Here is a 27,851-nt window from a genome sequence, read left to right on the forward strand (position 1 = left end):
CTTTTAAACAGTTTTAGAAACTGTTTTATCATATGTGGTGGACATGCGAAAAAATTAAAAGATTTTGGGAAATGATATATAACGAACTGAAAAAGATTTTAAAATACACCTTTCCCCAAAAACCAGAGGCTTTTTTTAATTGGGTCATATAGGACAAGAGATTGTAAAAGAAGATCAAGTATTATTTATGTATGCGACAACCGCGGCAAGGACTTTGTTAGCCCAAAAATGGAAAACTCAGGAGTTACCGACGATTGAAGAGTGGCAGACAAAAATGATGGACTATGCTGAATTAGCAAGACTGACTAGCAGGATCCGAAACCAGGGAGAGGCAAAGTTCCAAAAAGACTGGAGTAAATTTGTGGACTATATGGAGAGGAATTGTAGAAGTTTAAAGACACTTGCAGGACTGAAATAAATCCTACGAAATGACTTTAAGTAGAAGGAGTAAAGGAACTGCGAGATAAGAGTTGATAAGAAAACCAGATGAGGGGAGGGAGGGAAGTCAAAGCTCGGCAGAGCATTGGGAATTCGAGATAGATGAACAGGTGTTAAAAAGAGAAAATTTGTGTGTGTTATGTTTGTGTTTGTTGGTGAATGTTTTGTTTTGTTTAAAGTGTTTAATGTGTTTATTTGAAAAATTTAATAAATTGCTTTTAAAAAAAATAAACAGTTTTAGAAACTGAGATTAGAAAAGCTAGGAGCCAAATGCCATCTTAAACCTGGGTTTCAGTCGCTACAACTAAATGCCTGGGCGCCCCGCAGATCAGCTGATTTTTGCAGTGACACAGCATCAAAAGAGAAGCTTTTCCTGTCCGGAAAAGACAGAGGAGGAATCAGTTGATCCCAACAAAAAGTGCTTTGAACACAGGAGTCTCTAGGGTCGACATTGGCTCAAGGGGGACACCCCCCCCCCCTCTCCAAGAAATGCACCCGCTCCTTCATTTCGAACTTGGGACAGGAGAACAAACAAACAAATAATACCAATCAAACGAAGAAAAGAATCAGCTAAACTGCCTCAGTAGAAGAATGTACAGCACATTCCAGCAAGCTCCTTGGCTCAAACAAACTAGTCGGATTCCCACAAGTAGCTGTTAAACAAGGAGGGGATCAAAAGGGTGGCCAGACAGTCGGGCTGAGAAGCCTCTCTTAAAAGCCAGTGACCCGGAAAAGAGGAAGAAGAAAGAGGAGGAGGAAGAAAAGGGGAAAGGGACAGGCAGATATTTGTCACAGTAACCACCCCACAAGAGGTTCAGCTCAGGCCTCAGACTGCAAAGCAAGCTTCTCCCATCAGCTCCACATTCACACCACACAGCATCGCTGAGCTCAGATCAGGACAGCTCTGACCCCATCAAGCCAAGTCCAGAGTTCAGGTACCTCTAGACGGCCAGCATTTTGTGGAAAGGATTTGAGTGCACACTGAGAAATGTAGCTTTGTGCAATTAAAGTGGATCGAAGCCTTCTGTTGCCTTGATGCAACAAATCGACTTTCAACAAAGAAACAGACTTTTTTTAATTTACTTCCCTTTATGTAGATACAAACCACGCTGTCATATCAAATATCACAATGCGGTACAGAACAGAAAAGCACAGTGAAAACAATTAAAAGAACAACGCTGGTTGGCAAAGGATCTCAGGTTCTGCCTAAGATGTCTAAAAGCAAGCAAGGATGATTCCTGCTGAACCACTATTGCCAAGGTGTTCCACAAGGGGGTGGGGGTAAGGGTCTGCCACACTAAAGACTTGCCCTCTGGTAAATGACATCTGAAATTCAGGGGTATGTGGGACCACAAAAAGTGCCCCATCCAAAGACCTCGGCAACCGAGATGGTCCATAAGGAATCAGGCATTTTGGGGCCAAGTTGTTAACACAATACCCCTGAATTTCACCCAGCAGCAAATTGACAACCAGAGCTGACTTTCTGCAGTTTGGAAAGTGATGGGGAAATGCACTGAAAAGTGTAGGGTGACTAACAACTACAGTGGTAACTCTACTTACGAATTTAATGCGTTCCGAACGCACATTCGTAAGTCGAAAAAAAATTGTAAGTCGAATCCCATAGGAATGCATTGGGAGCAAAAATTCGTAAGTCGAAGCAATACTATCTAAAAATTCGTAAGTAGAAAAAATCCTATCTAAACAGCATCCAAGATGGCGGATAGAGCTCCGTTCGTAAGTAGAAACATTCGTAAGTAGAGTTATTCGTAAGTAGAGTTACCACTGTACCAGGAAGACATATGGGTGAATGCAGGAAAATGCTCATTGGCATATAACCTCCCTGCAAACAGATCAGAGTGAATGCTCAATAAAGGCAGGATGTAGCCTAACCACAACATAAGCTTTGTGCAAGCAAACCAGGTTGTCTGGAGAAGCACCCATGTCCCAAGGCCTCATTCAACACGCTGAATCATCTCCAAAACACAGGAATGTGAAAAGAAGCTGATAAGTGCTTCCTGCAAACCACTTTTTGGCTCAATAGCATCTTTACCTGCTCCACAACTGGCATTCACAGATCAGAGACTCCACATTGCTGTGATGGGAAAGACCTGTTGCTGCCCGAGACGCTGGAGAACTGCTGTCAGTCAAAGCAGACAGCAATGAGCTAGATGGACAAATAATCTGACCTTAGTATTACAACAGATTGCGCTTGTTTGGAGGTTCTAGCAGAGGAGTGCAGCTATCGTATACCCTTGACCGAAGAACGGTACACTCCTTCTATCTGGGCTATCTAAGACATCTAACTGCTGGAGACGTAATAGGGACAATGCGTCTTTCAAACATATGTTCTTACAATGTCCTATATGGGCAAATTTTTAGCAGAGGGATCAACACAACTATATGGGGGGGAAATCTTACATTTGCATAGGAAAATATCCTTCTGAATTATACACCCAACAAAGGGACAATATGAATGGAATCTCCATGCTCTTAACTATGGCAAAAAGACTGGTATTGAAGAACTGGAAGAATAAAAATGGGGCTCCTTTTAATGAATGGATAGAAGATATGTAGAATCTGGCATCACATGAACAAGTCGTGTACAAAAACGTAGACTTGCCATGGACAAATTTAATGATATTTGGATGGGCAAACCTGTCAATAGCAGTCCCTCACTAGCTTTTATTCTTCGTCCTAAGTTCAGTTCTCACATTTACACACCAGTTTGTGATTTTTTTTTAAGTGCTCATGAAGATCCAGCAGCATTTATAGTGTGGATGTCTCCTCATATACACAACTTTGTGTATATTAATGTGCACATTTTTGCAAAGCTGCTTCCTCTTATATAATGCATCTTTGCATGCCATTTTCACTCACATACACATTTTCACGGACAGTTCACCCTAGCATACACATTTCCCCACACGTTACTTGGTTGAAGAATTGCACTGCAAAATTCAGAGAAGGGCAGATTTCAAAAGGATGGCTATGTTTCGGGAAGTGCTAATTAGGTTAAGCTTGCCTTTGGATGAGAACTGAATCAAATTTTTCCATTGACCCTACCAAGCAGCAGGGACAGACTGAAGTTCTCAATAAAGCAGTCTGAGAAAAGGCAGAGAGAAGCTCAGATCTTTGCCTGGCCAATGCCTAGTTATCTCCAATGGCAGCAGCCAGGTGCGCCCACTGGGGGCCCCTTACCCAAGACTCTCCCAAAACCTGGAGCCTGCAGGGAAAAGGGTGGGGGATGGTGGAGTCAGGAGATCTCTAGGTTGCTTCACATGGCATAAACAAATAGGCCGGCCAGCCTCACTGCCATAAAGCCACGACTGTCAATATTGCCACCCATAAAAAGAAGACCATGGACCCAACCCCACCCGTAATTACAACCTCCAACAGGAAGAAAGTAAACAAGAGAGAAAGTCTGGATTTCAAAAGCTCTCCATTTGCTCTCTGAAGATAAACACAGTGTGAAAGAAATGCAGACCAGTAGTAACCTTGACCGCGCTATTTGCATGTGTGTGCATGCGTCTATGTTGAACGGTGCTCCTAGGGCTGTGGGAAAGGCCTGTATGAAGCTGGAAGATTCAGGACAGACAACAGGAGGTACTTCTTCACACGGCGCTTAGCAAAACTCGTTCCCACAAGATGCATTGACAGTCACCAACTCGGAAAGCTTTAGACAAATTCATAGAGGACAAGGCCTTTAGCCATAGTGGCTATGTTCTCCCTCCACTGTTGGAGGCAGCATGAAACTGCACTCAGGTGCCATAGGCATCTAGTTTGGCTGCTTTGAAGAAAAGATGCTAGACAAGATGGGATTGATGTTTGCAAATATTCCCAAGATTCTAGCCCTGCCTGCTCCTTGCTATGCTCGCTTTCTACCTGCAGGGACGTCTTTTAACCAGGGGAGTGAGATTCCTCGCACCTGTGGTTCAGAGTGACGACAGGCCATTCTACCACAGCGAGCGTCTGCCACTGGGGTGGGGGTGGCTGTTCCAAACCAGGATGTGAGCTTGTGGGCAGTTTGCCGTGTTCAGAATTGCAGCCCATCCCAACCGAAACTAATTTCCTGCCCTTCAAATGAACTTATTAAACGGGTTTTACAATCTGAGGTAGGGCCAATCCCAAGTCAAGTGCCCCAGCAGTAGCAAACATATTACTGTACTCAAATGGAAATCAGAGGGTGGAACTCAACGCTGAGCTAAGGAAACAAAGATTTCTGCTTGCCAGGCAGAATGATCTTCTCTCCCCTACCCTGCCCCGTTCTGGGGGTTCTTCCACCAATCTCCAGAGCTGATTTGGGGCACGGCACAAGAGGGTGGGAAGCCCTCATTGCTTTAGCTCGACTCATTGTGACTATTCCCAATAGCACAGCTATTTACTTGAATCCAGCCTAGGGTATCCCCCTAGGACAGGCACATCCAACTCCCAAGAGACTGTGATCTACTCCCAGTGTAAAAAAAGCTTGCAGTGATCTACCCATTGTCATTGGAGGGAGGAGGAGCGTGCGTGGGGTGGGTGGAAGCAGAGGGAGATTGAGTAGAGTTGTTGAGCTTTTTGTGGGGAGGGTTGCCCAGAGTTGTTGAGCTTTTGGGGGGCAGGGTTCTTAAGCTTTTTTGGGGGGAATGCCAAACATCGATCACCAGCCTGCCCTCTGCTGCTGCTCGCACGCGTTACGCTTACTTGCAATTGCTGCCTGGCCAAGTTTCTCTTGCTGCTGCTATGGACGTAGCACCGGGGGACAGGGGGTGGTGACATTCCTTGCCCACTTTATTTCATCCCGTGATCGACCACAATCACGCACGATCTACCAGGATCACCCTGAGGATTTACCTGTCGATCACGGTCGACCGGTTGGACACGTCTGCCCTAGGAGACTGGGAGTTTTGTAGAGTTGGAAGGTACCCAAGGGTCCTCTAGTCCAACCCCCTGCAATGCAGGAATCACAGCTCAATAAACCCTGAAAGATGGCCATCCAACTTCTTTTTTAAAAACCTCCAATGAAAGAGAGCCCACCACCATATCCAACTCCTCCTGCCATTTGCCTAATCCACTTATAAAGCCATCTAAGCCAGCAGCCATCACCCCATCTTGTGGCAGAGAGTTCCGTAAGTTAAACTTATGGAACTGTCTCCCCCCCCCCCCCTGTTCTGCATTTGTTACCAATCAACTTTACTGTGACCACTGCAAGTTCTAATGTTATGAGAGAGAGCAGGGGAAAAATTATCCACACCATTCTTCATCTCACTTCACCACCATTTTAATGATTGTTTTCTTTCAACATTGCTGTACACCACATTGATATTTTATGAGGGCACTCTGTGAGTGAGTGAGTGAGTGTGTGTGTGTGTACGGTAAACAATAATAAACTTTTTTTTAATGCGGCAGCTATACATGTTCAATGCTGGCTCAAGGCCTCCCAGGGCCTCTCTTGCCAACAGACTCCTCAGGCTTCTGCAAAGGACCACCTGGGAACCATGGCAACACAGTTTGAAATCCTTTTGGCTGACCTTGACAGTTCAAAAGGAAAAAGAAAAGAGAAAACAAGGGAGAGAGGGGAGAGAGAGAGAGATAAAGGGGCTGCTGTTCCACTCAGCCGACCCACCAGCCTCTTTCACTCTTGCAAACCCCAGCCGTGGGCCTCTCCTTTAGCTCCAAGCCCAACCCCAAACCACGAGGGAGTGCTGAAGACGGACAACCCGCTGCCATGGGAACTGTCCAGAACACCATCCCGCCCCCTGAGCTTCACACACCACAGGCCCTGGTGGCTTTTGGGAAAAGGGCGTTTGGGAGAGATTGAAGGATCGCCCCCACACTCCACACACAGGGTGAACCCTCCGAGATGCTGTCTCAAGTTGGGTGCGGGTGGGTCTGGACGTTAACAGTTTTAAGTGTCTTTTGACCAATAGAGCAGGGGTTTATGACCCCCCTGGCACTGCAGAAAGGAAGGAATGGAGATTCTAACGGATGATATAGCTGTGCCAGGCCCACAAAGCCATCTTGAAATGGTGGCCATCTTGAAATGCCTCAGGCCAGTGGCCGCATCCTGTTCTTACAGTGGCCAATAATATGTCTCTGGGAAGCCCACAAACGGAACCTAAGCACAAACTCATTTTTTCTGATTCCCAGCAACTGGCATTCAGGGACACACTGTCTCCAACACTGGAGTAAAACACACCCCTTGTGGCTAGCAGCCACTGGCAGCATTATCTATCAGTCTCCAATCAGATGGGTTGGGTATAAGTAATAATTTTATGATGTTGATGGTGTCGGCTTCTTAGGCAGTTTCCTCATTTCCAGTCCTTCTCTACGTTCCTTCTTCTTTAAAAGCAAAGGACTTAACTATCTGCTGAGATCGCATAAGCGCCAGGAACCTGCACTGTATAGAAAAGCTAACTACAGCAATTGTTGCGATCTGGAGGTATCTGTTAGGCAAATGTTTAAACTTGGCCACTGGCTTGCAAACCAGGAGGAGGCCAGGCCTTTTCTTCCTCGAGCCCCAGGGGTCAGCCCAGCCTTGGACTATATACGTATTATCAGTTGTGCACCCTGGCTTACTTTTGCCTGAAGTGTTTTTAATGAAGGTATTTTGGGGGACGAGGATGACAGGAACACAAAAGAATTCTCCCCACTTCACTCCCCACCAGGAGTCTTTACATATGCAATCCAAGGTGCTCACTTATTGGTGTTCAAAAGCGCTAAATCACATGTTAATCAGTGGAGATGGGTCCATTAGTTCCCATATGGTAATCTGCCCCACTGGCCTCATTCTGCTCCTAGGCAGTCTCCACCTGCCTGCCTTTGCATCCAAGTCCAGGGCTTGGCACTGCCTGCCAGCTTCTTCCTCCTTAGTCTCAGGGTTGCAACTACAGGGCCCAGTAAGTGGGAAAACTAGGACCAGTTGGCTCTGCTTGCCATTGGCCCTGTCTCCAACTACCGTGGGGCTCCTGCTCTGCCTGCCTCAATAGGCATCAGCCACCACTTGTGTTAATAATAATAATAATAATGTTATTTATATGCCGCCCATCTGACTGGGTTGCCCCAGCCACTCTGGGCAGCTCCCCAACAAAGGGTTAAAAGCACAATAAAACATCAACCGTTAAAAACTTCTCTAAACAGGTCTGCTTTCAGGTGTCTACAGAAAGTCAAATAATCGTTTTATCTCCTCAACATCTGATGGGAGGACATTCCACAGGGCGGGCGCCACTGCCGAGAAGACCCTCTGCCTGCTTCCCTGTAGCTTCACATCTTGCAGTGAGGGAACCCCCAGAAGGCCTTTGGAGCTGGACCTCAATGCCCAGGCTGGAAGATCTGCCACCTTCAGAAGTGCAGGGGATGGAGGACCTGGAGAGGATAGCAGCTGGATAGCTGATAACACCAAGGTTTGATCCCCATAAGGGACAGCTGTATATTCCTGAATTGCATGGGGTTGCGCAACATGACCCTCAGGGTTCCTTCCAACTGTATGATTCCATGATAATATGGGCTTCCTCTGTGGCAGCCCCTAAATTGCGGAACGCCCTCCTAATAGAAGAACTTCCAGCACCTTCACCCTGGCCTTTGACAGTTAAAGGGATTTTGTTTCTAGGGACCCACCTCTTCTGCTGAATTTACACCATTCTGTTCCATCTTACCTATACTTGTTTTTCTCGTAGATTATTGTTGCCACCCACTTTGAGACCTTACGGTGAAGTTGAGGTAAGAAACCTTATTGATATGTAATAATTATAACACTCTCCCAGCCAGCACAAGATATCGCTCCCTTCTTCTAATTAAAGAGCAGAAGATCCTGTGGCCCACGCAGCCACTTTTATTAAGGATGACGGGCTTCCCAGGGGAATCTGCCAGTGGCCCACTTTAAATACCCAATAGGAGAACATCCCCCTCCTACGCCACGGCTGCTGCTGATGCAGCCCCATCTCCAAATCCCCAGTGCCGCCAATTAATAGCTAGGCTGAAAATCCCCTCCCTGAGAACAACCTTGGAATGACCCACCAGCAAGGAGGCTGAACATTGCAGCATGCAAAAGGCAGAACACACTTTTGCGTACACACACACACACACACACACACAGAGACACACAATGATCCACGCCCTGTGCTCCAATGACCCTTTGGAACCTATCAACTAAAACAATGCCGAAAAACTATGCTTAAGGGGGGAGGGAGTTGCCATAGCTGCCAAGTTTTCCCTTTTCTCGCGAGGAAGCCTATTCAGCATAAGGGAAAATCCCTTAAAAAAGGGGATAACTTGGCAGCTATGGGAGTTGCTAGCCCATAGCATACCAAAAATTATGAGTTTTTAAAAGTAAATTTTAAACTTAAAGCATTAGGTGTCCCCCCCCCCCCCCAGTTTTGGAGTGAAGCAGGGTGACACTTAAGAGTCCCATGAAATAGCATTGTTCAGATAATACACAAACACAGTTCAGTAAATCCATAGTTGCTTTCTCTCTCTCTCTCACACACACACACACAAATATCAAGGCTTCTTTTGGCTGGACAAATAATGAATGAAGCCTGCAAGATACAGTGGGTTTTTAATTCATTTTAAAAAGTATCTTGAGGACTAGCACCTTGCTCTTTTGAAAGCAGAGCTTTTCAGAGCCTTTGGAATGAAGCAGGTGCTGCACAAAAGCAGCTGAGATCCGAAGGGCCACAGTGCAGTCTTAGAGCACATTGCTTTCCATGCAGAAGAACACAGGTTCTATCCCTGGAACCTTCACTTAAAAGGATCACATAGCAGGGTGGTGGGGAAGACATTCTCTCCAGAGATTGCACTTGGCACCTTCTGTGTGCAAATCACAGCACACAGCTCACATTGTGCAGGTGACACACATCAGGGAAGGGCCACCAATCAGTGGTAGAGCTCGTGCATTGTGCATAAAAGATTCCAGGTTCAAGGTTGAAGGAGACCCTGGAGGGCTGCAGCCAAGTCAGTGTAGACAAAACTGAGCGAGGTGGACCAATAGTTGGGTTGACTAAAATCAGCCCTCGATTCAGATCCGTAGGAGTTGTTATTTTTAAAAGGAGAGCCACGTCAGACAGGAACTACCAGGTTCAATCCCTGACATCTCCAGACAGAGGCAAGAGCTGTTGCCAGACCAAAAATGCTAAACTGGATTGGGAGACAGGACGACTGATTCTACCTAAAGCTCCCAAAACAACATTGGTGTGGTTGGGCAGAGATGCTTATGGGTAGACAGGATGCATGCATGTGTACAAACACACACACACACACACACACACACCTCCCCCTCGGGCTTGCTTTCCATTCCCAGAGAGACCCCCAACCCCCTGCTCCATCTCTCACTCCATCCCAGCTTCCCCACCCAGCAGGAGCTGCCAAGCAGCCAAGGCTTCAAGGCAGGATTAGGGGATTAGAAAGAAACAAAGGGGCCTGCGAGCAGCATCCATCTGACCTCTTTGCCCCCACCAAGCAAAGGGCCTTTGTGCAGGCCCAGGCCCCAGCCCCTTCTCTTTCCCAGCCCATCAACAGAGCCGCTCCTTCCGTCTCCTTGCTGGCATCCTCTCTTGCTCTGCAGCCCCTCGCGGGAGCATTGCAGGGCACCGGTTGCTCATATAATCGCCGTCTGTGGGGTTAGGGGGAGTTCGGAAGCTGCTTTGATAGGAGGTCAGGCTAGTCTTTTGTAAGTTGCCTTGGGAGGGCTTTGCCACAAATGGCAGGGTACAAGTACCTTCAATAAAATTAACAGTTGCTGAACTGCGACTCCCATTACCCCTGGCCATAGGCCATGCTTGCCGGGGCTGATGGGAGCTGCAGTTCAGCAAGGCAGAGCATGAGACTCTTGATCTCAGGGTCGTGGGTTCGAGTCCCACATTGGGCAAGAGATTCCTGCATTGCAGAGGGTTGGTCTAGATGCCCCTTCCAACTCTACAATTCTATGAGAAGATCTGGAGGCCCAGAGGTTCCCTACCCCTGTGTTAATGGCTCTCTGGCAGAGGAAAGACTTCCCATCTCCTTTTTTAAGTGGAGAGGCTGAGGATTGAACCTGGGACCTTCTGAATGCAAAGCAGGTGTTCTGCCGCTGAGCTGTTGTGCCAGGAGTGGTGGCAGTGGTCAGTGAGGCCAGGCCCTTGACTGAGGACCTCAGGAACTGAAGAGGGTCCCTCACTGGCCCAGCAGCTTCACTCTTCCCAGTCTTTACTGAGGGACAGCCCAAATGCTTAATGTTCTTTAAGAGTGCTGGGATTTATATCTCTGCAACAAACTACAGTTCCCAGCATTCTTTGAGAGTAGCCATGACTCTTAAAAGAGATATAAGAGTGCTTTAAACAGTGAACTAATCACCAGGTTTAATTCTTGGGCTGCTCTTTCATGTGAGAGAAAGTGACAGGTAACCTTTCCCAACCTGGCGCCCTCCAGAAGTTTTGGATTACAACAGGTCAGGTCTTAAGGGAGTTGTAGTTCAAAAGGGCACCAGGTTGGGAAAAGCTGTGATAGATGAAATACAATTCCTTCCCATCTGGCCCCCTTCAGGATAGTCCAGGCTCCTTCCCTGAATACTTTTGTTTTCTATTAAAAAGTAAGCCTCTAGTCCTCTTACTTGCAGATGCAATGAAAATATGCCCAACGTTATTGTACAGTTAAGTAGTACAGCTCAGTAAGTTGTAATACAATTAAATGATTATAAACACATTAGGCTACCTGTAGTTACGGTATATCTGTTCTGCAAGACTCCATGGCCTGCTAGGCCCCTCACTCTAGGGTTGCCATATTTCAAACAAATTGTTGACTTAAAAAAGAAAAAAAGAAAATTCCCAAAGTTGTTGAGTTGGGTTTTTTTTGCAAGGCCTCCCAACTCCCATAAGCCCTAGCCAGTGGTCAGGAGATGATGGGACTTGTAGTCCAGCGACTAACTAACTAACTTTCTTTCTTGCTTCTACACTGTGGTGTAGAAGTTAAGAGCGGTAGACTCGTAATCTGGGGAACCGGGTTCGGGTCTCCGCTCCTCCACATGCAGCTGCTGGGTGACCTTGGGCTAGTCACACTTCTTTGAAGTCTCTCAGCCTCACTCACCTCATAGAGTGTTTGTTGTGGGGGAGGAAGGGAAAGGAGAATGTTAGCCGCTTTGAGACTCCTTAGGGTAGTGATAAAGCGGGATATCAAATCCAAACTCCTCCTCCTCCTCCTCTTCTTCTCCTTCCTTCCTTCCTTCCTTCCTTCCTTCCTTCCTTCCTTCCTTCCTTCCTTCCTTCCTTCTTCCTTCCTCTCTCTCTCTCACACACAGGCAATTCTGCATCTTTAAATGCATTGATCTGCCTCATCATGCCAAATTTGCCCCTCAGCCAGTATATACTCCAGAACAAACACCTAATGCCCCCCCCCCAAAGCATTTGTCCAGGCCAATGCCTTACCCCAAAAGACCCAAGCAAATGCACTGAAACAAATCACAGAAATTGCAAGCATTTTTCAATACGAATAGCTCTTCCTAGTTTCTCCGTCTCTCTCGCACCCAGGGATTGAAGCGATGCCTGTTCCCAAGCCCAGGGGGTGCGAAGCAAAAGCTCGCCCAGCCCTTCATCTCCTCATCCCCCCAACTCTCCACCACCAGCCCGTCAATAAAGGGATGGGTGGTGGGCAGACTTTGCTTGGGGCATGTCCTGCCTTGCTTCAGCAGGCACCCATTGATGCATGCAAGGCCCCTTTCCCATGGGGAGCCAGCATCCCTGTCCGCCCGCCCCACTGCAGGCTCAGTTGCGCAGACATCTCTGCAGCCCACGGTGATGGGGGCTGGTTGGATCTGCACACTGTCTCTGATCAAATCAGACAGTGTAGGGTGTGTAACTCATGACAAGGGAACCCCACCTGTCACTCTGTGTGGCCAGCCAAGCGTCCCTCCGGAGCACCTTGCGTTAGGCGCATACTAGCTCCACACCATAGAATTGTGCACGGTGTGGAAGAAAATGATAGAGGACATTTTTCACCCTTTCTTTCCTAACCCTGGAACTCAAGGACACCCGAGGAAGCGGGATGTTGCAAAATTCCAGGACAAAAGATAGAACTTCTTCACACGGCACATAGTTAAACTACAGGATTTCGCTCCCACTGGAGGCTGTGACAACCACCAACCTGGATGGCTTTAAAGCAGCAGGATTAAACAATGGCATGTGGGAGACATGACTGCTGGCTACAATGGCTTGCCCTCCCTCCACGGTCAGAGGCAACATAGCTCTGAATTCCAGCTGCTGAAAACTACAGTCACACCTTGGTTGTCGAACACCTTGGTACTCGGACGTTTTGGCTACCGAACGCCGCCGCAAACCCGGAAGTGAGTGTTCCAGTTTGCGAACGTTTTTGGGAAGCTGAACGTTCGACGCAGCTTCCAATTGAGTGCAGGAAGCTCCTGAAGCCAATCAGAAGCAACGCCTTGGTTTTCGAATTCGTTCTGTAACGGATTAAGTTCGACAACCAAGATACCACTGTACAGGTTGAGAGTGGCTGCTACATTCAGCAGCTCCTGCTTTTGGTTTCCCCAAAGGCCTCTAAGCTGGCCACTGTGAGATCAAGATGCTGGATGAGATGGGCCACTGGCCAGCCTCTCCTTACATCCTCATTTTCTTACAGGTAACTCCCACCTGGACCAATGGGAGTGTGAGCATTGCGGACAAACGCCAGCTTCCTCGGCCTGAAGCGAGATAAGCGCCGCACCCCATAGCCACCTTTGACTGGACTTAACTGTCCAGAGGTCATTTACCTTTTTATTAAGCATATGACAAAATATTTTATGAGTTAACAAAAATGTATGGGTTGTTTGGTTTTGTTTCAACCAGATCACATTTCTTATCTGTTCACGTTTGCAGCTCTGGCTGAAAATGTGTGCCACAATTTGGTTTGATGTGCACAAACACAAAATGAGAAACTCATCAAATGCCAAAAAACCAACAAGCGTCTAGATTTGAGGTCCTGGTCCCCATCCCCCGACTGGTCCTGCCTCCTTCTGTTCCCTTTTTGGGCTTCTTCTTTCCTCCCTATCAATCAAAATATAAAACCCTACTAAAGCTTCCTCCTGCAGGGGGCAGTGGGAGACAGGAGTGCCTGGCATGCTCTGGTCCATGGGATCACGAAGAGTCGGACACGACTAAGCGACAACAAATCTCTTCAGGACAAACTTCCTCTGTAAAATCACCTTGACGTAGGTGAAAACAGAGTCATAAATTAATAAATAATAATGATGCTTTTTTAAAAAGCCCAGTACATTGTGAGTAGGGAGCCTCTCGCCCTCCAGATGTTGTTGGACCCCAACTCCCATCAGCCACAGCCAGCATGGCCAGAGATCAGGGATGATGGGCGCTGTAGTTCAGCAACATCTGGAGAACCTGAAGTTCTGCATCCTTACTTTATTCCTTTTTTGGAGAGGAGGAGGAGGAGGAAACAGAACCTAGTTAGTTATTATCAGATTGTGATAATATGGAAGCAGGCTTTTAAACTGGTGGTACCAGTGCTATGGAATGCCCACCCTACTGAAAGACGAGAGGCCCCGTCAGTAGTACTGGCTTGCTGCCAACCCTTGAAGACCCACCTGTTTAGGCAAGCATTCCTCTGAACTTGAAGCTCCCGATGTAATCGTTTTTAACTGTTTTAATTGTTACGCTTTTAATCTGGCTTTTCTATTGCATATTTTCATTGCATGTGTTTTCAATGTTTTGTGGAAATTATTTTATCGTATATTAAAGAATACACAATGTTACATTCCATAGGATTTCTTTTAGCACAGTATTTTAAACTCGTAAGCCTATCTTGGGCACCTTGGCAGAAAATGTGATAAATAAATAAATTCATATTTCAATTAATGTATGGATTGTATAATTGATTTTTCCCCCCACTTGCAAACCCCTTAGAAGCCATTTTGTCATGTAAGTGGCGTATAAAGTTAATAGTCAATAATAATAAAAGGAAGGGTAGGCAGTGGAGCCGACTCACCTACGTACTCCGGATCCACACGTGGGGAATATAGGCCGAATTTGATAAAGATGGGGAGGAGGAAGCCAAAACGCACCCACTCAATAACATAGAGGGGAGGAGTCGCTTCGTCTGGCTTCAGTAGGTCGCAGCCCAAAATGGCGCTCTCTCCCGTCCGGCCAATCACAGCACGGGGCTCTGCTTCACGGGTACCTGCTGGTGGTAAAGTCAGAAGCACATTTTATTTTATTTTTTTCTATTTATTCCACGGAATTTATATGCCACTTGATTGTAAGGGGGGGGGACCCTCAAAGCGGTTTACGAAAAAGGCAAACAAAGGCTTTCTGTGCAGCCTTGAAAAAAAAGGCCTCCAAAAGTTTTAAAAGTTCTAGTCCAGAGGCCAGCATCCCTTTGGGGGCCTGTGGACACACCTGGATTTTTGAGTAACCTGCTGTCACAAAATGGCTGCCATGAGGGGTTTCGCACACACAAAATGTCTGCCACATCAAAAAGGAAAAAAGAGAGGCAGGAACACACAATGACACCCAGGATCCCTCCCCAATAGGGGAGAAATCACCTATATCGGCCAACACCACACTTGGTTAAAGAGAAGCTCTTTGCGCCTTTCCTCTGTCTGGATGGGGCCGGGAGTCCAATTCTAGTATTCAATTAAATGTGGGCATGTTCAATGTAGGCGAGGCTGAAACAGCGTGAAAAAGAACTGAACAAGAACAACAAACAGCCTCTCAGGCGTTGTGTAGTTTGGAAGGAATATTGTCCCACCTAGCCCTGACCTGGTACCAGACACCCCCAAGGCCGAGGCAGCCCCCCCCCCCGGTCCTCAATCCTCAAGAGCAACAGGTTTGAGTCCAGGCCAAAGCGTGATGGCACACTATGCACACACAGGCTGACAGTCATTGGTCTACTTGCAAGTAAGGGGCTTATTTGTGAGTAAGGATTCCTCACTCCTGCATCACAGCTGGCAGTTGTGGTTAGAGTATGGCTTAGGAGGCAAGAATATGGAAATCAAGCCCATAACGCTATGCTCTTTGCGCTTTCCCTCATTCACCCAACGTGCTCTATTGCCAAAAAAGTGGCACTCTTGAGCCACACCCCAGATTAAGTGTGCTACTCCCCCCCCCCATAGTGTTCCTGTGCCTTTCCAAACAGCAGGTGGAAATTCAAGCAGTGTATTTTTTTTCCCTCAGCACACAAATGCAGAAAAGCTTCACCTGCTAAAAGCCAACCTATCATGGGGCTGGGAAGCAAGTTGGCCACACTAATTTGTGAATTATTGCTGCACGGAAAGGCACCCTGTAGCGAAAAGGCAGCTTGTTAATTGAGCAGAGGGAATTCAACGGGCGGAAAGTTAAGTTGCAGAAATCCCAGGGAAAAACAGGAGTGCCACACACTTGGCTGGCTATGTAGACTTGAGTTTGCAAGAAAGTTACATTCGTAGACTCCTTCTACCGACAAGTGCAGCCTAGTTGCCAATTCTTTCGGCTCCTAAAGTTCCCATTATAAGCAAACAATGGATGATTCAAGGATGTCTGTGTGCTATAACTCCATGGCAGAATAAAACAAATAATGAAGACCAAGTTTCTAGTCCAGGCATAGGCAAACTCGGGCCTCCAGATATTTTGGGACTACAACTCCCATCATCCCTAGCTAACAGGACCAGTGGTCAGAGATGATGGGAATTGTAGTCCAAAAACAGCTGGAGGGCCAAATTTGGCCATCACTGTAATGTAAGTTGTGGTGCAAGTAAGGGAACATAGGTTTTCATGACATATTTTGGGTGGTCTCCAAGGGAATAAACAAACAAACAAAAAACCAAAACAAGGAATGGGGAACCTCAGGGCTAGAGAATAAATGCAGCCTAGAGAGATTTCCAAGGGCCAGACAGAGAGGCAGAGAGGGCCGTGGGCCAGAGGTGCTCCACCTTTGGGCTACAGAATCTTCAGAGCCACAAACCCCGCCCACTCTGGGCTCTGGCTCCGCCCACCACCAGCTGCGGCCCCCTCGAATGACATTTCCCCAGGGTCAGCGGCCCTTCATAGCCTATTGGCAAGACTTAGCGCACCGCCAGCATCGTCTTCCAAAAGAGAGACCAACAAAAAACCTTTGCCCACCTTCAGCGAAGCTGCTGCAGACCAGGGCAAGGCGGACAATCCATAAACGCCAATTCATAGCACAGCTGCCCCCACCAGACACCTCGCACCGCCAAAACCGCCCACTTGCCGAAACGCCGAGCCGGCAAGCTGACCAGCTGCTCGTTTGAGGGAGGAGGTGGTAGAAGAGAGGGTCAGGCTGCCCCTTGCAGCTCAGGAGACACCATCGGACGATTCCCGGGGAACTTGGTGATGGAGCCTTGCAGCCTGTACGCCGTTTCTCATCCCCACAAAGCCCTTCGGAGTAGCACCAGTTTCTGCCGCTTTAGCGAGCTGGCAGGGAAGTCTCAAGACTTCAGAGCTTTCTGTCGAACTCTGCACCTCAGCATAGACCAAACCCTGTCGGAGCAAAAGATCCAGAAAGGGGAAATTAATTCAGATTTGTTTATCTTTGTTTATACGTACATAATAAAAGGTTATTTAGTAAAAGTATTCATGCAATGCAGTACTGCGGTGCACATTGATACATACAATAAATAAAATGCCACAAAGTGGTAAAAATAATTGTGACTGGCCAATAAAAATAAAATAAAAGGAGTCTTCCATCAAATCGCCATTCAGCCTTGAAGCTCACCTTGGGCCAGTCATGGCCTCTAAGCCTAACCTACCTCACAGGGTCGTTGTGGGGATTAAAATAAGGAGTGGAATAAACATGAAAATGATGAAATGTCTTCAAGAGATGCCTGGAAACCAAAAAAATGAGGGTCTCTGCCAATCACATCTGGAGGGCCACAGGCTCCTCAATCTTGTTTTTACTCGTTCTTGTCAATCTGCTCTTACGGACCAGAGGTTATGCCCAACCGAAATCTACTCTTCTGCAATTCTAGCTCATGGGCTTCTATACCAGCAGCAAAGAACAAGCCTTTGCATTTCTCCTATATGATGGCCCTCCAGCAATTTCAAAGAGTGCTGCCCTGTGTATGTCCCCCTGCCCCAGTCTTCCCTACTGAATTAAACAACGTGGCCTTCATAAGAATGACTCTTGTCCCCAGCGAACCGAAAAAACCAGAGTTCTTTCTGTTGGGGATAATTCAGACTGAAATTCCCAGGTGTCAGAAAAGGTTATTTATGTATGCTACTACTGCGGCCCGTGTTTCGTTAGCCCCAAAATGGAAAACGAGCAAGGTCCCAACTGAAGAAGAACGGCAACTTAAGTTGACAGAATATGTACAACTTTCAGACTTAACGTATGGAATAAGAGAACAAGAAGAATAAATGTTTAAAGAAGGTTGGGAAACGTTTATTGAATATATGGAAAATAACTGTGTACAGCTGAAAACGCTGGCAGCATTAAGATAAATTCAACAGTGTAAATAAGTTGGATGCAATAATGGATGGATGCAATAATGGAATACTGACTGGTATAGTTTTTGCAAAATATGCAGGGATTTGAGATCTATAAAATGAACCATGGAAAGAGAAGAAGGGAAGGCATTGATATCTTAAAGATGTAAAATGAGCATTTGAAATTGTAAAACAGAAAATGTAATAATTATTTTTTTAAAAAATGACTCTCATTCCCCGATCCCTTGAAATAGCTTAGATTGTAAAGGGGGACACAGAAGGGTGTGTCACTGTGTATAGAAACTAGTCTACTGTGTGCAAAGGTAAAATTCACAGGTAATTTCCCTGCTCACCACAGTCACAGGGACTTTTGAAGGTTGCCCAGAAGTAACATGGTCCTTGAGCATAGAAAGAGTTCCCTGTTCCCTTTTACAGAAGCAAGAAAGCTGATGGGCTGACAGATTCAACTCTGAACTCCGCAAAAATCTCCTATTCTACCTCCTTCCCTTCCTCAGCCCTCATTAGCTTTCCTCTCTCTCCATCTCCTTAGCCTCATCTCCCTCTCCTGCCTTTTTGGGGGGGGGAGTGAGGTCTAGAGGTAATTTGCCTATTCCAACCTTGCTCATAAGGAACCTCCGCTTTCCACCTTCCCAGCAGACAGAATGTTATAGATTCTGCCCAAAGCCCACCCATATCTATTTCTGCGTTTTAAACACCCTGGGAAAGAGGGGAGGGGAGGGGGAACGGTCATGCTCTCCCTAATATTCTCTCTCCTCCTCTTTTAAAATCTTCACAACTCTGCTAAATTAAAAACACACACGTCTTGGCCAGCAAGTAACTCCAGGCAGACTCCGACTCACACAGGCTCAAGAGTTGTTTGGCCCACTTCGCGCTTTCTGATACGATCTGTGCAAAACTCGCTGATGGATGGGCTCTGGGGAAGGCTGCGATTTGATTTTTATTTTAAAAAGCGTTGGCTCGAAACTGAAGGCATGCAGGCCAATTCAGGTTAAATTGGGAGGATGGGGCCCTGGAAGTGTAGGCCTACAAATGCCAGTTCACAAAGGAGGCGGAATTCTCCCCCCCCCCCAAAGGATATTTATTTTGCTGCACAAAGTGTCTTGGAGATCGGTTTATTTTTGCTGGTGGTTGGGCTTCAGAATGCCATGGCTGGGCCAGTTCCAGAAAACTAGGCCGCATCCACACCAATACGTTTAAAAGCTCTATTATACCACTTTAACAGCCATGGCTTCCCTCATATCACCGGGGCAAAACAGAGGTGCCTTTCTCTGTATTGGGGTGGAGGAACCTGAAGAGCCCAATGTGGCCCTCCAGGCCTCTCTGCTCGGCCCTTGGGACCCCCAGGCCACACCCCTCACTGGCCATACACCATGCCCTGCCCTTTTCATGTGAACTGAATGTTTCCTTAAGCTGTGTTAACGGTGCAAAATGCGCCTGGCAAATTTCAAACACTGGCTGAACACACCCCATAGAGGAATTGAACTGGAAAAATGGAATATAAACACATATTATTAATTACAGACAAACCAAAATTATGCTTTGGGATCCCGGCATTCAGCTGGTACACAGGCAGCATGGTCCCTTGCTGCTACTGTGGAGTACAGTTCCGCAGGCAGAACAGGTGCTGTATAGCAAAGCTCAGCTCCTCTGCCCTTTAACCCACACCTAACACTCAGCTTGCCAATCCTTGCTCGATATTAGGGGGCCAGGGTCTTTATCCTAGCATCCCAGAAAGGTTACAGTTCCTCATCGAGTGTGTCTACATTCACCTTTGGAAGAGTTTACAACATGATTCCACCCAGTTCAGCACCCTGCAAATCTTAGTGCACCCCGCCCCACTCTCTTCAAAACGAAAGCAAGTTTCTAGTCCTCATGGGCTGAAAAAATTGGCTTCAAAGTATGCGGGCAATACATTGTAAATTCTCAGGTGGGGGTGAGGGGTCTCTTTCTACTCTGCCTAAAGCAGGGCACCAGGATACAAGGGCACTGCCTTTGTGGTCTTTAAAAGAGGCTGTGTGAAATATACACACATAAAATTATCTAGGCATCAGTTTGTTTTGTTTCTCGCTTTCTAACCAGACGATCAATGACCGGGCTTGGCACTTCAGTGCCTGTAGCTCACTGCCGTTCCCCATGATTACTGAAGCAGAAATGAATTTATGCGAGCTAACGGGATGCGTGCCAATTTTCATGATTTACACAGGTTGCAGAATTCCTCTTTTCTCCACGCCAAAGCTGCACATTCCCTTCTCACCACACTGATGAAGTTTAGGTTGTAAGCGCCTCGAGGCAAGAGCCTGTACAGGACTGCACCACAGCAGACGAGAGGCTACTGTGTGTACAATTTCAATTTCGAGTCTATCAATCTACTGAACTTGCACACACTTTTATACGAGAAAAATCCATCTTGTGTTGGGGGAGGCATACATTTTCTAAAAACAATGTGCACCTATGTTGCAGCAGGTCTTAAAAGAGGCATTCAGTATTCTTGCTCTCAAACTGGTACACAAATCCGTTTTCTAAGATGGTTCTTGCTGTCTGCAGTTTTAGTAAGTATATTTCTTTTTTAAAATATTTAACATTTCCTCCAATGAACATGAGAAGAGCCTGCTGGATGAGGCCAATGGCTCATCTAGTCCAGCATTTTGTTCTCATAGTGGTCACCTAGATGCCTGTAGGAAACCCTCAAGCAGCAGAGTTCAAGGCACCACACTTTATCTTCACAATACCCCTGTAGGGTAGGACAAGCTGGGACAAATGAATAGCCCAGGGTCACCACATAAGCTTAATGGCCAATTGGAGGATCAGTACTTAGGTCTCCCTTAGAGACTCTTAACTACTTGACAGGCCAATGCCTCTCCAGATATTCAGGATAATATTAAAGATAGGCTTCACTGTGTGTGGTGACGTTTCTGCAGCCATTTGGCCAAAGCTAAGTACGATTTCTGCCCCGGCAGATAGCTGACGACAAGCTATTCTCATCCTTGACTGTCACTCCAACCACACCAGCATGCAAAAATAATAATTGGTTCTCCAACTAACTGAGGGCATTATTACAGCTGATCAATTTTTTTAAAGCCAATTAATTAATCAACCTAATCATGCGGCCATAACAACCACTCCCACAAAGGCTGGACTGGTTGGGGGTGGTAGTTCTACCCCTAATTCTCCATACCCTGTTTTTGTTGGTCTACAAAATTTTGGTTTCTCCTAGGGCTGCCATACGTCCGGATTTTCCCGGGCATATCTGGTCGGAAAATTGGGCAGACGTCAGGGAAAATCCAGGCATATGGCAGCCCATGTTGGCAGTGCCCATTTTGCAGGTTTTTCTTTCAAAAAATGGCATATTTTCAGCAACCTTGCCCAACAGCTTTGGCAAAAAAAAGGAAGAAGAGCTCAACAACTTTTCTGTTTGAAATATGGCAACCCTAGTTTCTCCCTCATCCTGCTGTTCCTCCATCTTGTTTCTTGGTGACACTGCTTAGGTTACTATCCTGCCGCCCACCAGAGAGTTCGCTATTACAAAGAGCTGCAGTTCAGCACCCTGATGTAATGAAAGCCACTCGCCTGCTCCAGAGCTTTTGGCTGACTTTTTTGGAGTGCATTTTATATATTTTTTGTTAGCTACTTTGACTTTAAGGAAAGCTGGGGTACAAATGTTTTAAAAGAACACAAAAGGGAAGACAGTGCAATTTCCCCCTCCTCCAGCAAATAATCAGGACTGGACAGGGATGCATGGAAAGGCAATCTCAGAAAGCTTTTATGCATGGTGGCTGGATCAGGCCAAAAGGCCCATCAAGTTCAGGATTCTGTTCTGACAAATGGCCAACCTACATTTAAAAGCAGGGGAATTAGAGAGAGGAAGAAGCAATTTTCTGGAAAGAGAGGAGATGGCTATTACACTTATGCCAAAATTAGAGTTCCTCAGTTACGCTGTCTTCTAGGGAAAAGTTTCTGGCTCCAGTTACTTATGAGAAGAGCAAACCAAGAGTAGCAAAATCTCCTACAGATTGCACCCCAGTTCCAGGTGGGAAAATCCAACCCATCACATCTCCCCTTTGGATGATCCCTCTATCTGGGCACCACTGCCAAGCGACCAAACACACAACAGCAGTCCTCTCAAACACACCGGCTTTCTAATGAATACATTTCCACTTTTCAAAGTAAAATAAGAACTTCTCTCAGCTCCGTAAGGAAAACAGACAGGGAGATGGAGGATACTGTGCTTTTGTGTGAAGAAAAGCGCTAAAATAGTTATTACTGATGCTAATCGGTATCGATCATGATATGTGAGCCAAGCTCCCATTTGCCAACCCCCCCCCCCTGCTGAATTGTTCGAACAGCCTTCCTCCAGCCTGAGCCCCCAATCGCAAAGGGAGATCGGCTTCCATTCCCGTCCCCAATAAATGTCTGGGGGAAGAACAAACAGCCAGTGCTGCATCTGGGATATATGCTCACGATGATCCAGCGTAAACGCAAGAAAGCGCCCTGGGATATTTCGTATGAATTTGAATCCAAAGCCCACAGCCAGGCACCATCTTTCAGATCCACTTCCAAAGGTTCCAAAAACTGTTCACCAGGCTGGATATTTTAAACAAAGGGGAGGGGGTGTTGTGGAAATTAACCGTCTTTCTGTTGAAGTCTGGGACCTGCAGTCGGTTACAGTCTCATAAGTTAGAGAACCTCCATATGTGGCTCTACACACTTTGATCCCCCGCCCCCATAGTTTCCAGCTGAAAGACGCATTTTTTTATAACAACACAGCAGACTTCCACATTGCCTTGTTCCTGTGTGAAAAACCCAGGAGTCCTGCCTGCTCAGCCCCCACCTCTTCGAGCCCGAAGGGGAACCCAGGCACCCTGAGAATCCTTCTAGGCCACAGATGGTGAGCATCAAACCCAGGGGCCAAATATGTCCCTCCAGACCTGTCTGGCCCTTGAGACTCTCCCAGCGCAACATCTCATCCTGGTCCTGCTCTGTTTCCACCTGGGTGGAATTTGCCCCTGAACTCCAAACCCTCTGCACAAAAGGAAACCGTGCATTCACCGTGCCTGCCCACTTGGAGGCCGATCACATGCATGTGGCCCCGGGAAGATTGTCTCGAAGGGAATGTGGCCCTTGGTCTGAAACGGATCCCCCCCCCCCCGATCTAGAACAGACTCTCGGCTCTCCAAGACCACCCAGTTCTTCTCCCTCTTCTGGAGTCTGGCGGGGATGGAAGCGGAGGCTCTTACGGTACTTCCTAGCGACAAGCGTCTCCTCCGAGCAGAGCCCCCGAGGCTGTTCCCGACTCTCCACCTCAAACCACTAGACTTCTCTTCCCTCGCTTAAAAGCTGGACCTGGAAAATCGCGATTCTCTCCCCCTATGCGCGCGACGGCAGAGGTGCAGGTCCAAACTGCTGTTCCAGACTCCCCTCCCTCTGGGGAGACAACCCAGGCGTCCTGGCTCTCCCGGATCCGCCTCCCCAACCCCCTGCCCGGCCCCGCTGGAGTTGGGAGGGGGAAGCAAGAGTAGGATCGCCGACCCACCAAACCCCGCAACTCTCTCCTGAACAGTTGGGGGGACAAAAGCTTCAGCTCCTACCAATTCCGCAGCCTCTCGCGACTAGGGAAAAAGCGCACGCATTATTAGATCCGGGCTCAAGACGGGGGACCCCATCGCCCTCCTGTCTCCGACGCACAGGGGTTTTTTGTTTTTTTTACCTGCGCACAGGCGCCGCTTTGCTGTGCCCCCTCCCAGGAAGGGCTCTTCCGTCCCGGCCAGCCTCTGAGCTCCGGCCGCCGGCTCCATCAACAAGTCCCCAGCCAGCAAGCCGCGGCGCTCCCAGGCAGCTCTCGCCGCTTGGGCGCAAACATTGCGCGCAGGATCGGCGCTTGGAGAGGGGATGTGCGCGCGCCCCTTTAATTTTCGGAATACCCTCTTTTTTACTGCTATCAAAATTTTAAGTATTTCTCCCTTTCAGTGTTCTCGCATCCCTCCACCCGCCTTGCAAGACACCGGATTCCCCTCAAGCGCAAAATAAGAAGGCGCGCGCGGGCGCGCAATCCGCCTGCGCTGAGATATAAGCGCTACGATCTCAACTCGCTTCTCTTTAACTCCCCCAGCCAAGCTTTTGGCAAGAAAAACTCGCAGCACAATGGAGGGGCGGGTCCCCTGGCCCCCTCCCTTCCCCAAGCCGCTTTGTTGCCACAGGAACAGCCAATCCCGCGCCCAGAAACACCTCTTGCGCCTTCCAAACTCACTAATCAGAAAAGCGGAAAGGCAGGACTTGAGAGCTTTTAAAAGAGGGGGCGGGCGAGGCTATGTGTGGATTTATAGCCATCTATGTCCGTTTCGTTTGCAAAGGCTTGTGGGAGATGTAGTTCACCCCCCGTGGGCCGAGGGCTCCTCTATTGATGCGGAGTCAGTGCCTCCTAGCGGAATGGGCTGATGAGCATGTTGCAAAGGATGGTGATCTCTCTTCCCTCCCCATTTTACAAATGATTGCCCCCACCCTCAGAGCCGAATCTATTTGATAATGCTGTTTTACTGGTTTTTATGTTGTCTCTCCACTCTGTTTTATTATATATTTAATACATTTGTTGTTGTTGTTTAGTCGTGTGTCCGACTCTTCGTGACCCCATGAACCATGCATTTAGTGGTTGCTTTTTAACCAAGGTAACCCAACATGACACACAAACAAACACATACATTGAAAGGAAAAACGAATAAAATCCTATTTTTCAAAGGCAGGATTAAAACATTCCACCCATGGGTAATTAAGAGCCAAAGACCTGGTGAAAAAGAAATATTTTTTGCCTGGCGTCAGATGATGATGATTACAGGGTCCGGGTCGTTTCAAAATGGGAGAGGCAGACCATGAGGTGTTAGGGTCCTGAGCCATTTGAGGCTTTATAGGTCAAAACCAGCACTTTGAATTGGGCCTGGAAACCAATGGGCTGCCAGCAACTTGGCCACTGAATTCTGCACCAAGTCACCTTCAAAGGCTGTACCACACATAACACATTGCAGTAATCTAACACAGAAGCTACCTACTGGAACATAGACAACAGAAGTTTGAATGTTTCATTTTTTGTACACCACTTAAAGGTTTTTATTGAGCAGTGTATAAATGTTTTTAAAATGAACGAACTCCCTGAACAGTTGGTTTGGCTATGCAGAGTCCAATCCCAAACCCTCCAGGTGTCCTTTTCATTCTGCATTCATGTGTATTCCGCAACCTGTCATCGACACGATAATAGTGGATTGGTGGCGGATTTCGTCTGGACTGTCCACTCAACATTCCACCTTATTAACTGCTCTGCTGTGCTTCTGCATTATTGCCGTCCGGAGGGGCACAGCATAATAAAAAACTTAAACCTGAACAGTTGTGGTATGAAATATTACAGGATTTCAGCAGGGAGTTGCAAGGCATGCAGGGACTGGAAATGAGGCAGCATGTCCCCCCCCCCCCCATGAAACATTTGCAGGCACAAATAGTGTAACTGCCCTGATAATGTCATGAGCACAAATAATCATGAATGCACAACAAAAAGGGCATTATGGAGAGTTCCCGTGAGCTCAGAAGAGCAGGATTTACCAAGTAAATCCAAGACACATTCTACTTTCCCGATGCTTTTTGGACAGGCTATGAGATGCACAGGTGCGTGATCAAATGTGACTCAACGCGCCGCAGTGGGGAGCCCAGTCTCTCGCTGCGGCTTCTAAATTGCCACTCAAACCCAAACTCCCCTTCCATTCTCCACTTCCCCCTGGGCACAAAGCAAGCCTCCTCTACTGTGACTGCACACACATCAGAGCCAGGCAAGGCAGCAGGTGTGTGACGGAGGGATTATTTTCCTCTCTCTAATCACTACCTCAGAGGGGCTGAAACAAGAGATATTGTTTGAAGTTCCCTTTAATCTAATCCTGGTCTGGGCGCAGGAGACATCTGATCTCTCGCTGCGGCGGCTGAGCTGGAAATACCTGTCTGGGCTCAAATCCATCCAGGCCTCCCCCCCCCCGCCCCTTTATTTTGTCAAAGTTTTAAAATATATTTCCCAGCCAAGGAATGCGTTGAAACAAGGCTCAAATTCCATTCACCCAGCCCCTCTAAGCCTTCACAAGTAGCAGCTGCTCTAGGAACCTGCATTTTACCAAATCAGACCAGGGTGCATCTCTCTCAATATCATGTAACACCAGAGGTTCTCAACCTTTATTTTTTTACACACCCCTGGGGTCACTTGAAAGCTGCTGAGGATTTTGGTGGATCACTCAATTATTATTTTTGCTTTCTGTTGTAAGAATTGTAATGTGCTGTGCTGGGGCTTATTTTATTTGTTATTATGCTGTGTTTTATTGTGTAGGATTCAAATTGCATAGGGATAGCTCAGTCGGCAGAAGCATGGGGTGCTTAATCTCAGGATCATGGGTTTGAGCCCCACGTTGGGCAAAAGATTCCTGGGTTGCAGGGGGTTGGACTAGATGACCCCCTAGGATCCCTTCCAACTCTGCAGTTCTATGATTCTATGAATTCAAATTGTGATACAATAGAATGCAATATAGGAAATGAAATAAGCAATAAGCATACAAATAAAATTCAACAGGAGGCACATGCCATCGCCTGCCTTCAGCCACAAATCCACAGACATGCCGTGGACCAGCACCACAAAACTCCCAAACATCTGGTTGTCCGCAGGCTACGGTTTGAGAACCCCCGGTCTACACAGACTGGCAGTGGCTCTCCAGGCTTTCAGACAGGGCCTTTTCCAGTCCCATCGGGAGATGTAGGGGATTAAACCAGTGACATTCTACATGCAACGCAGCTGCTCTACCTCTCTTTTAACCACGAATATTGCTGTATATTTAGCCGCATTTTTGGACTATAGCTTTACTCTGCCTTTCCTCCAAGGATTCGCGACTTCCTCTTGACAACAACAATGCTGCAAGGGAGGAGGGGCTGGCAGAGAGAAAGAGGAAGGCTGGATCCAGGCACGTCAAATAAGCGATTCAGTTAAACGCGTTATAAACTCATACAGTAACGGGAAATCTGGTAGGGAAAGACAGGACTCCACAGTGCCATCTGGTGTCGCAGTGTTATATCGCATAATACAAAGCACCTAAGATGCTTTTCCTTTACCCATCTAGCTGAGCCGAGAGAGAGAGAGAGAGAGAGAGAGAGAGAGAGAGAGAGAATATTACTTATTGGAATCCAGTGAGCTTCATGGCTGAACAGGGAAGCCATTCTGCTGGGTGAGACCAGAGGACTACCTAGACCAGGCATTCCCAAACTTTGGCCCCCCAGATGGACTACAATTGTTTTGGACTACAATTCCCATCATCCCTGACCACTGGTCCTGTTAGCTAGGGTTCATGGGAGTTGTAGGCTGAAACATCTGGAGGGCCGCAGTTTGGGGATGCCTGACCTAGACAGTCCTAATCCAGTGTCCTGTTTCCTCCCCTGTCCAACCCGATGCTTCTTGGGGAGCCCACAAGCAGGGCACAGGGACACTGTGGTTCACCAGCAACTGGAATTCAAGTGGCACCCTGCCTCAGGTAAAGGTGGTAAGACATAACTAATGGGATGTAATGGGACTAGTTGGATACAGAGGAATGGTAGGAGGAACCAACTGGGGAGCCAGCAAGGGAACAGGCTCAGAGCCTGGGGAGCGGTGGTGGGACAATGATTAGTGGTTATAGAGAGAAGAGAAAGAGGACTGGGAAGAGGAGGAGGTGTCGGAAGCTGACGTGGTAACAGACCTTAGTGAACAGGGGAAGTCTCTGGTAGAAAGAAGACCAGAGGCAGAAGCAGAAGGAGGGAAGCCAAGAGCCAGAGATGAATCAGGAGGGTGCCTTCCCCTCCTGCTATGACAAGCACCCCTCCCTCCTGTCTTCCAGAACCAGAAGAGGGCTGAAAGGGGCAGAGCAGTGACAGGCTTCACACAGGCACAGCCTCTGATTGCTTGGGAAGAGCCCTGGAGAGGAGGGGACTTAGATGGCTGTGGGGGGGGGGGCTCGGCAACTGATTTATGAGCGG

The 27,851-nt window shown here is 47.4% G+C and overlaps 1 protein-coding gene across 2 annotated transcripts in view; it reads right to left on the reverse strand.

The window, feature by feature from the left end:
- The window catches only part of IGSF9 (immunoglobulin superfamily member 9), a 67,696-nt gene extending 43,739 nt beyond the window's left edge, over positions 1 to 23,957 (reverse strand). The window contains exons 1-3 of one of the 2 annotated variants that reach the window (XM_035098174.3): positions 23,539 to 23,957; positions 16,491 to 16,868; positions 14,380 to 14,574 (exon numbers count right to left, since the gene is read on the reverse strand). In XM_035098174.3, coding sequence (XP_034954065.2) covers positions 14,380 to 14,574; positions 16,491 to 16,548 — 253 coding nt within the window. In that variant the 5' untranslated portion in view covers positions 16,549 to 16,868; positions 23,539 to 23,957. Of the gene's footprint in view, positions 1 to 14,379; positions 14,575 to 16,490; positions 16,869 to 23,538 lie in introns of those variants that run through there. The other variant, XM_035098177.3, reaches the window with a different exon arrangement.
- Positions 23,958 to 27,851: the final 3,894 nt, after the last annotated feature.

The sequence above is a fragment of the Zootoca vivipara genome, chromosome 16 (assembly GCF_965207765.1).
Source record: "Zootoca vivipara chromosome 16, rZooViv2.hap1.1, whole genome shotgun sequence".
Classification (NCBI taxonomy): domain Eukaryota; kingdom Metazoa; phylum Chordata; class Lepidosauria; order Squamata; family Lacertidae; genus Zootoca; species Zootoca vivipara.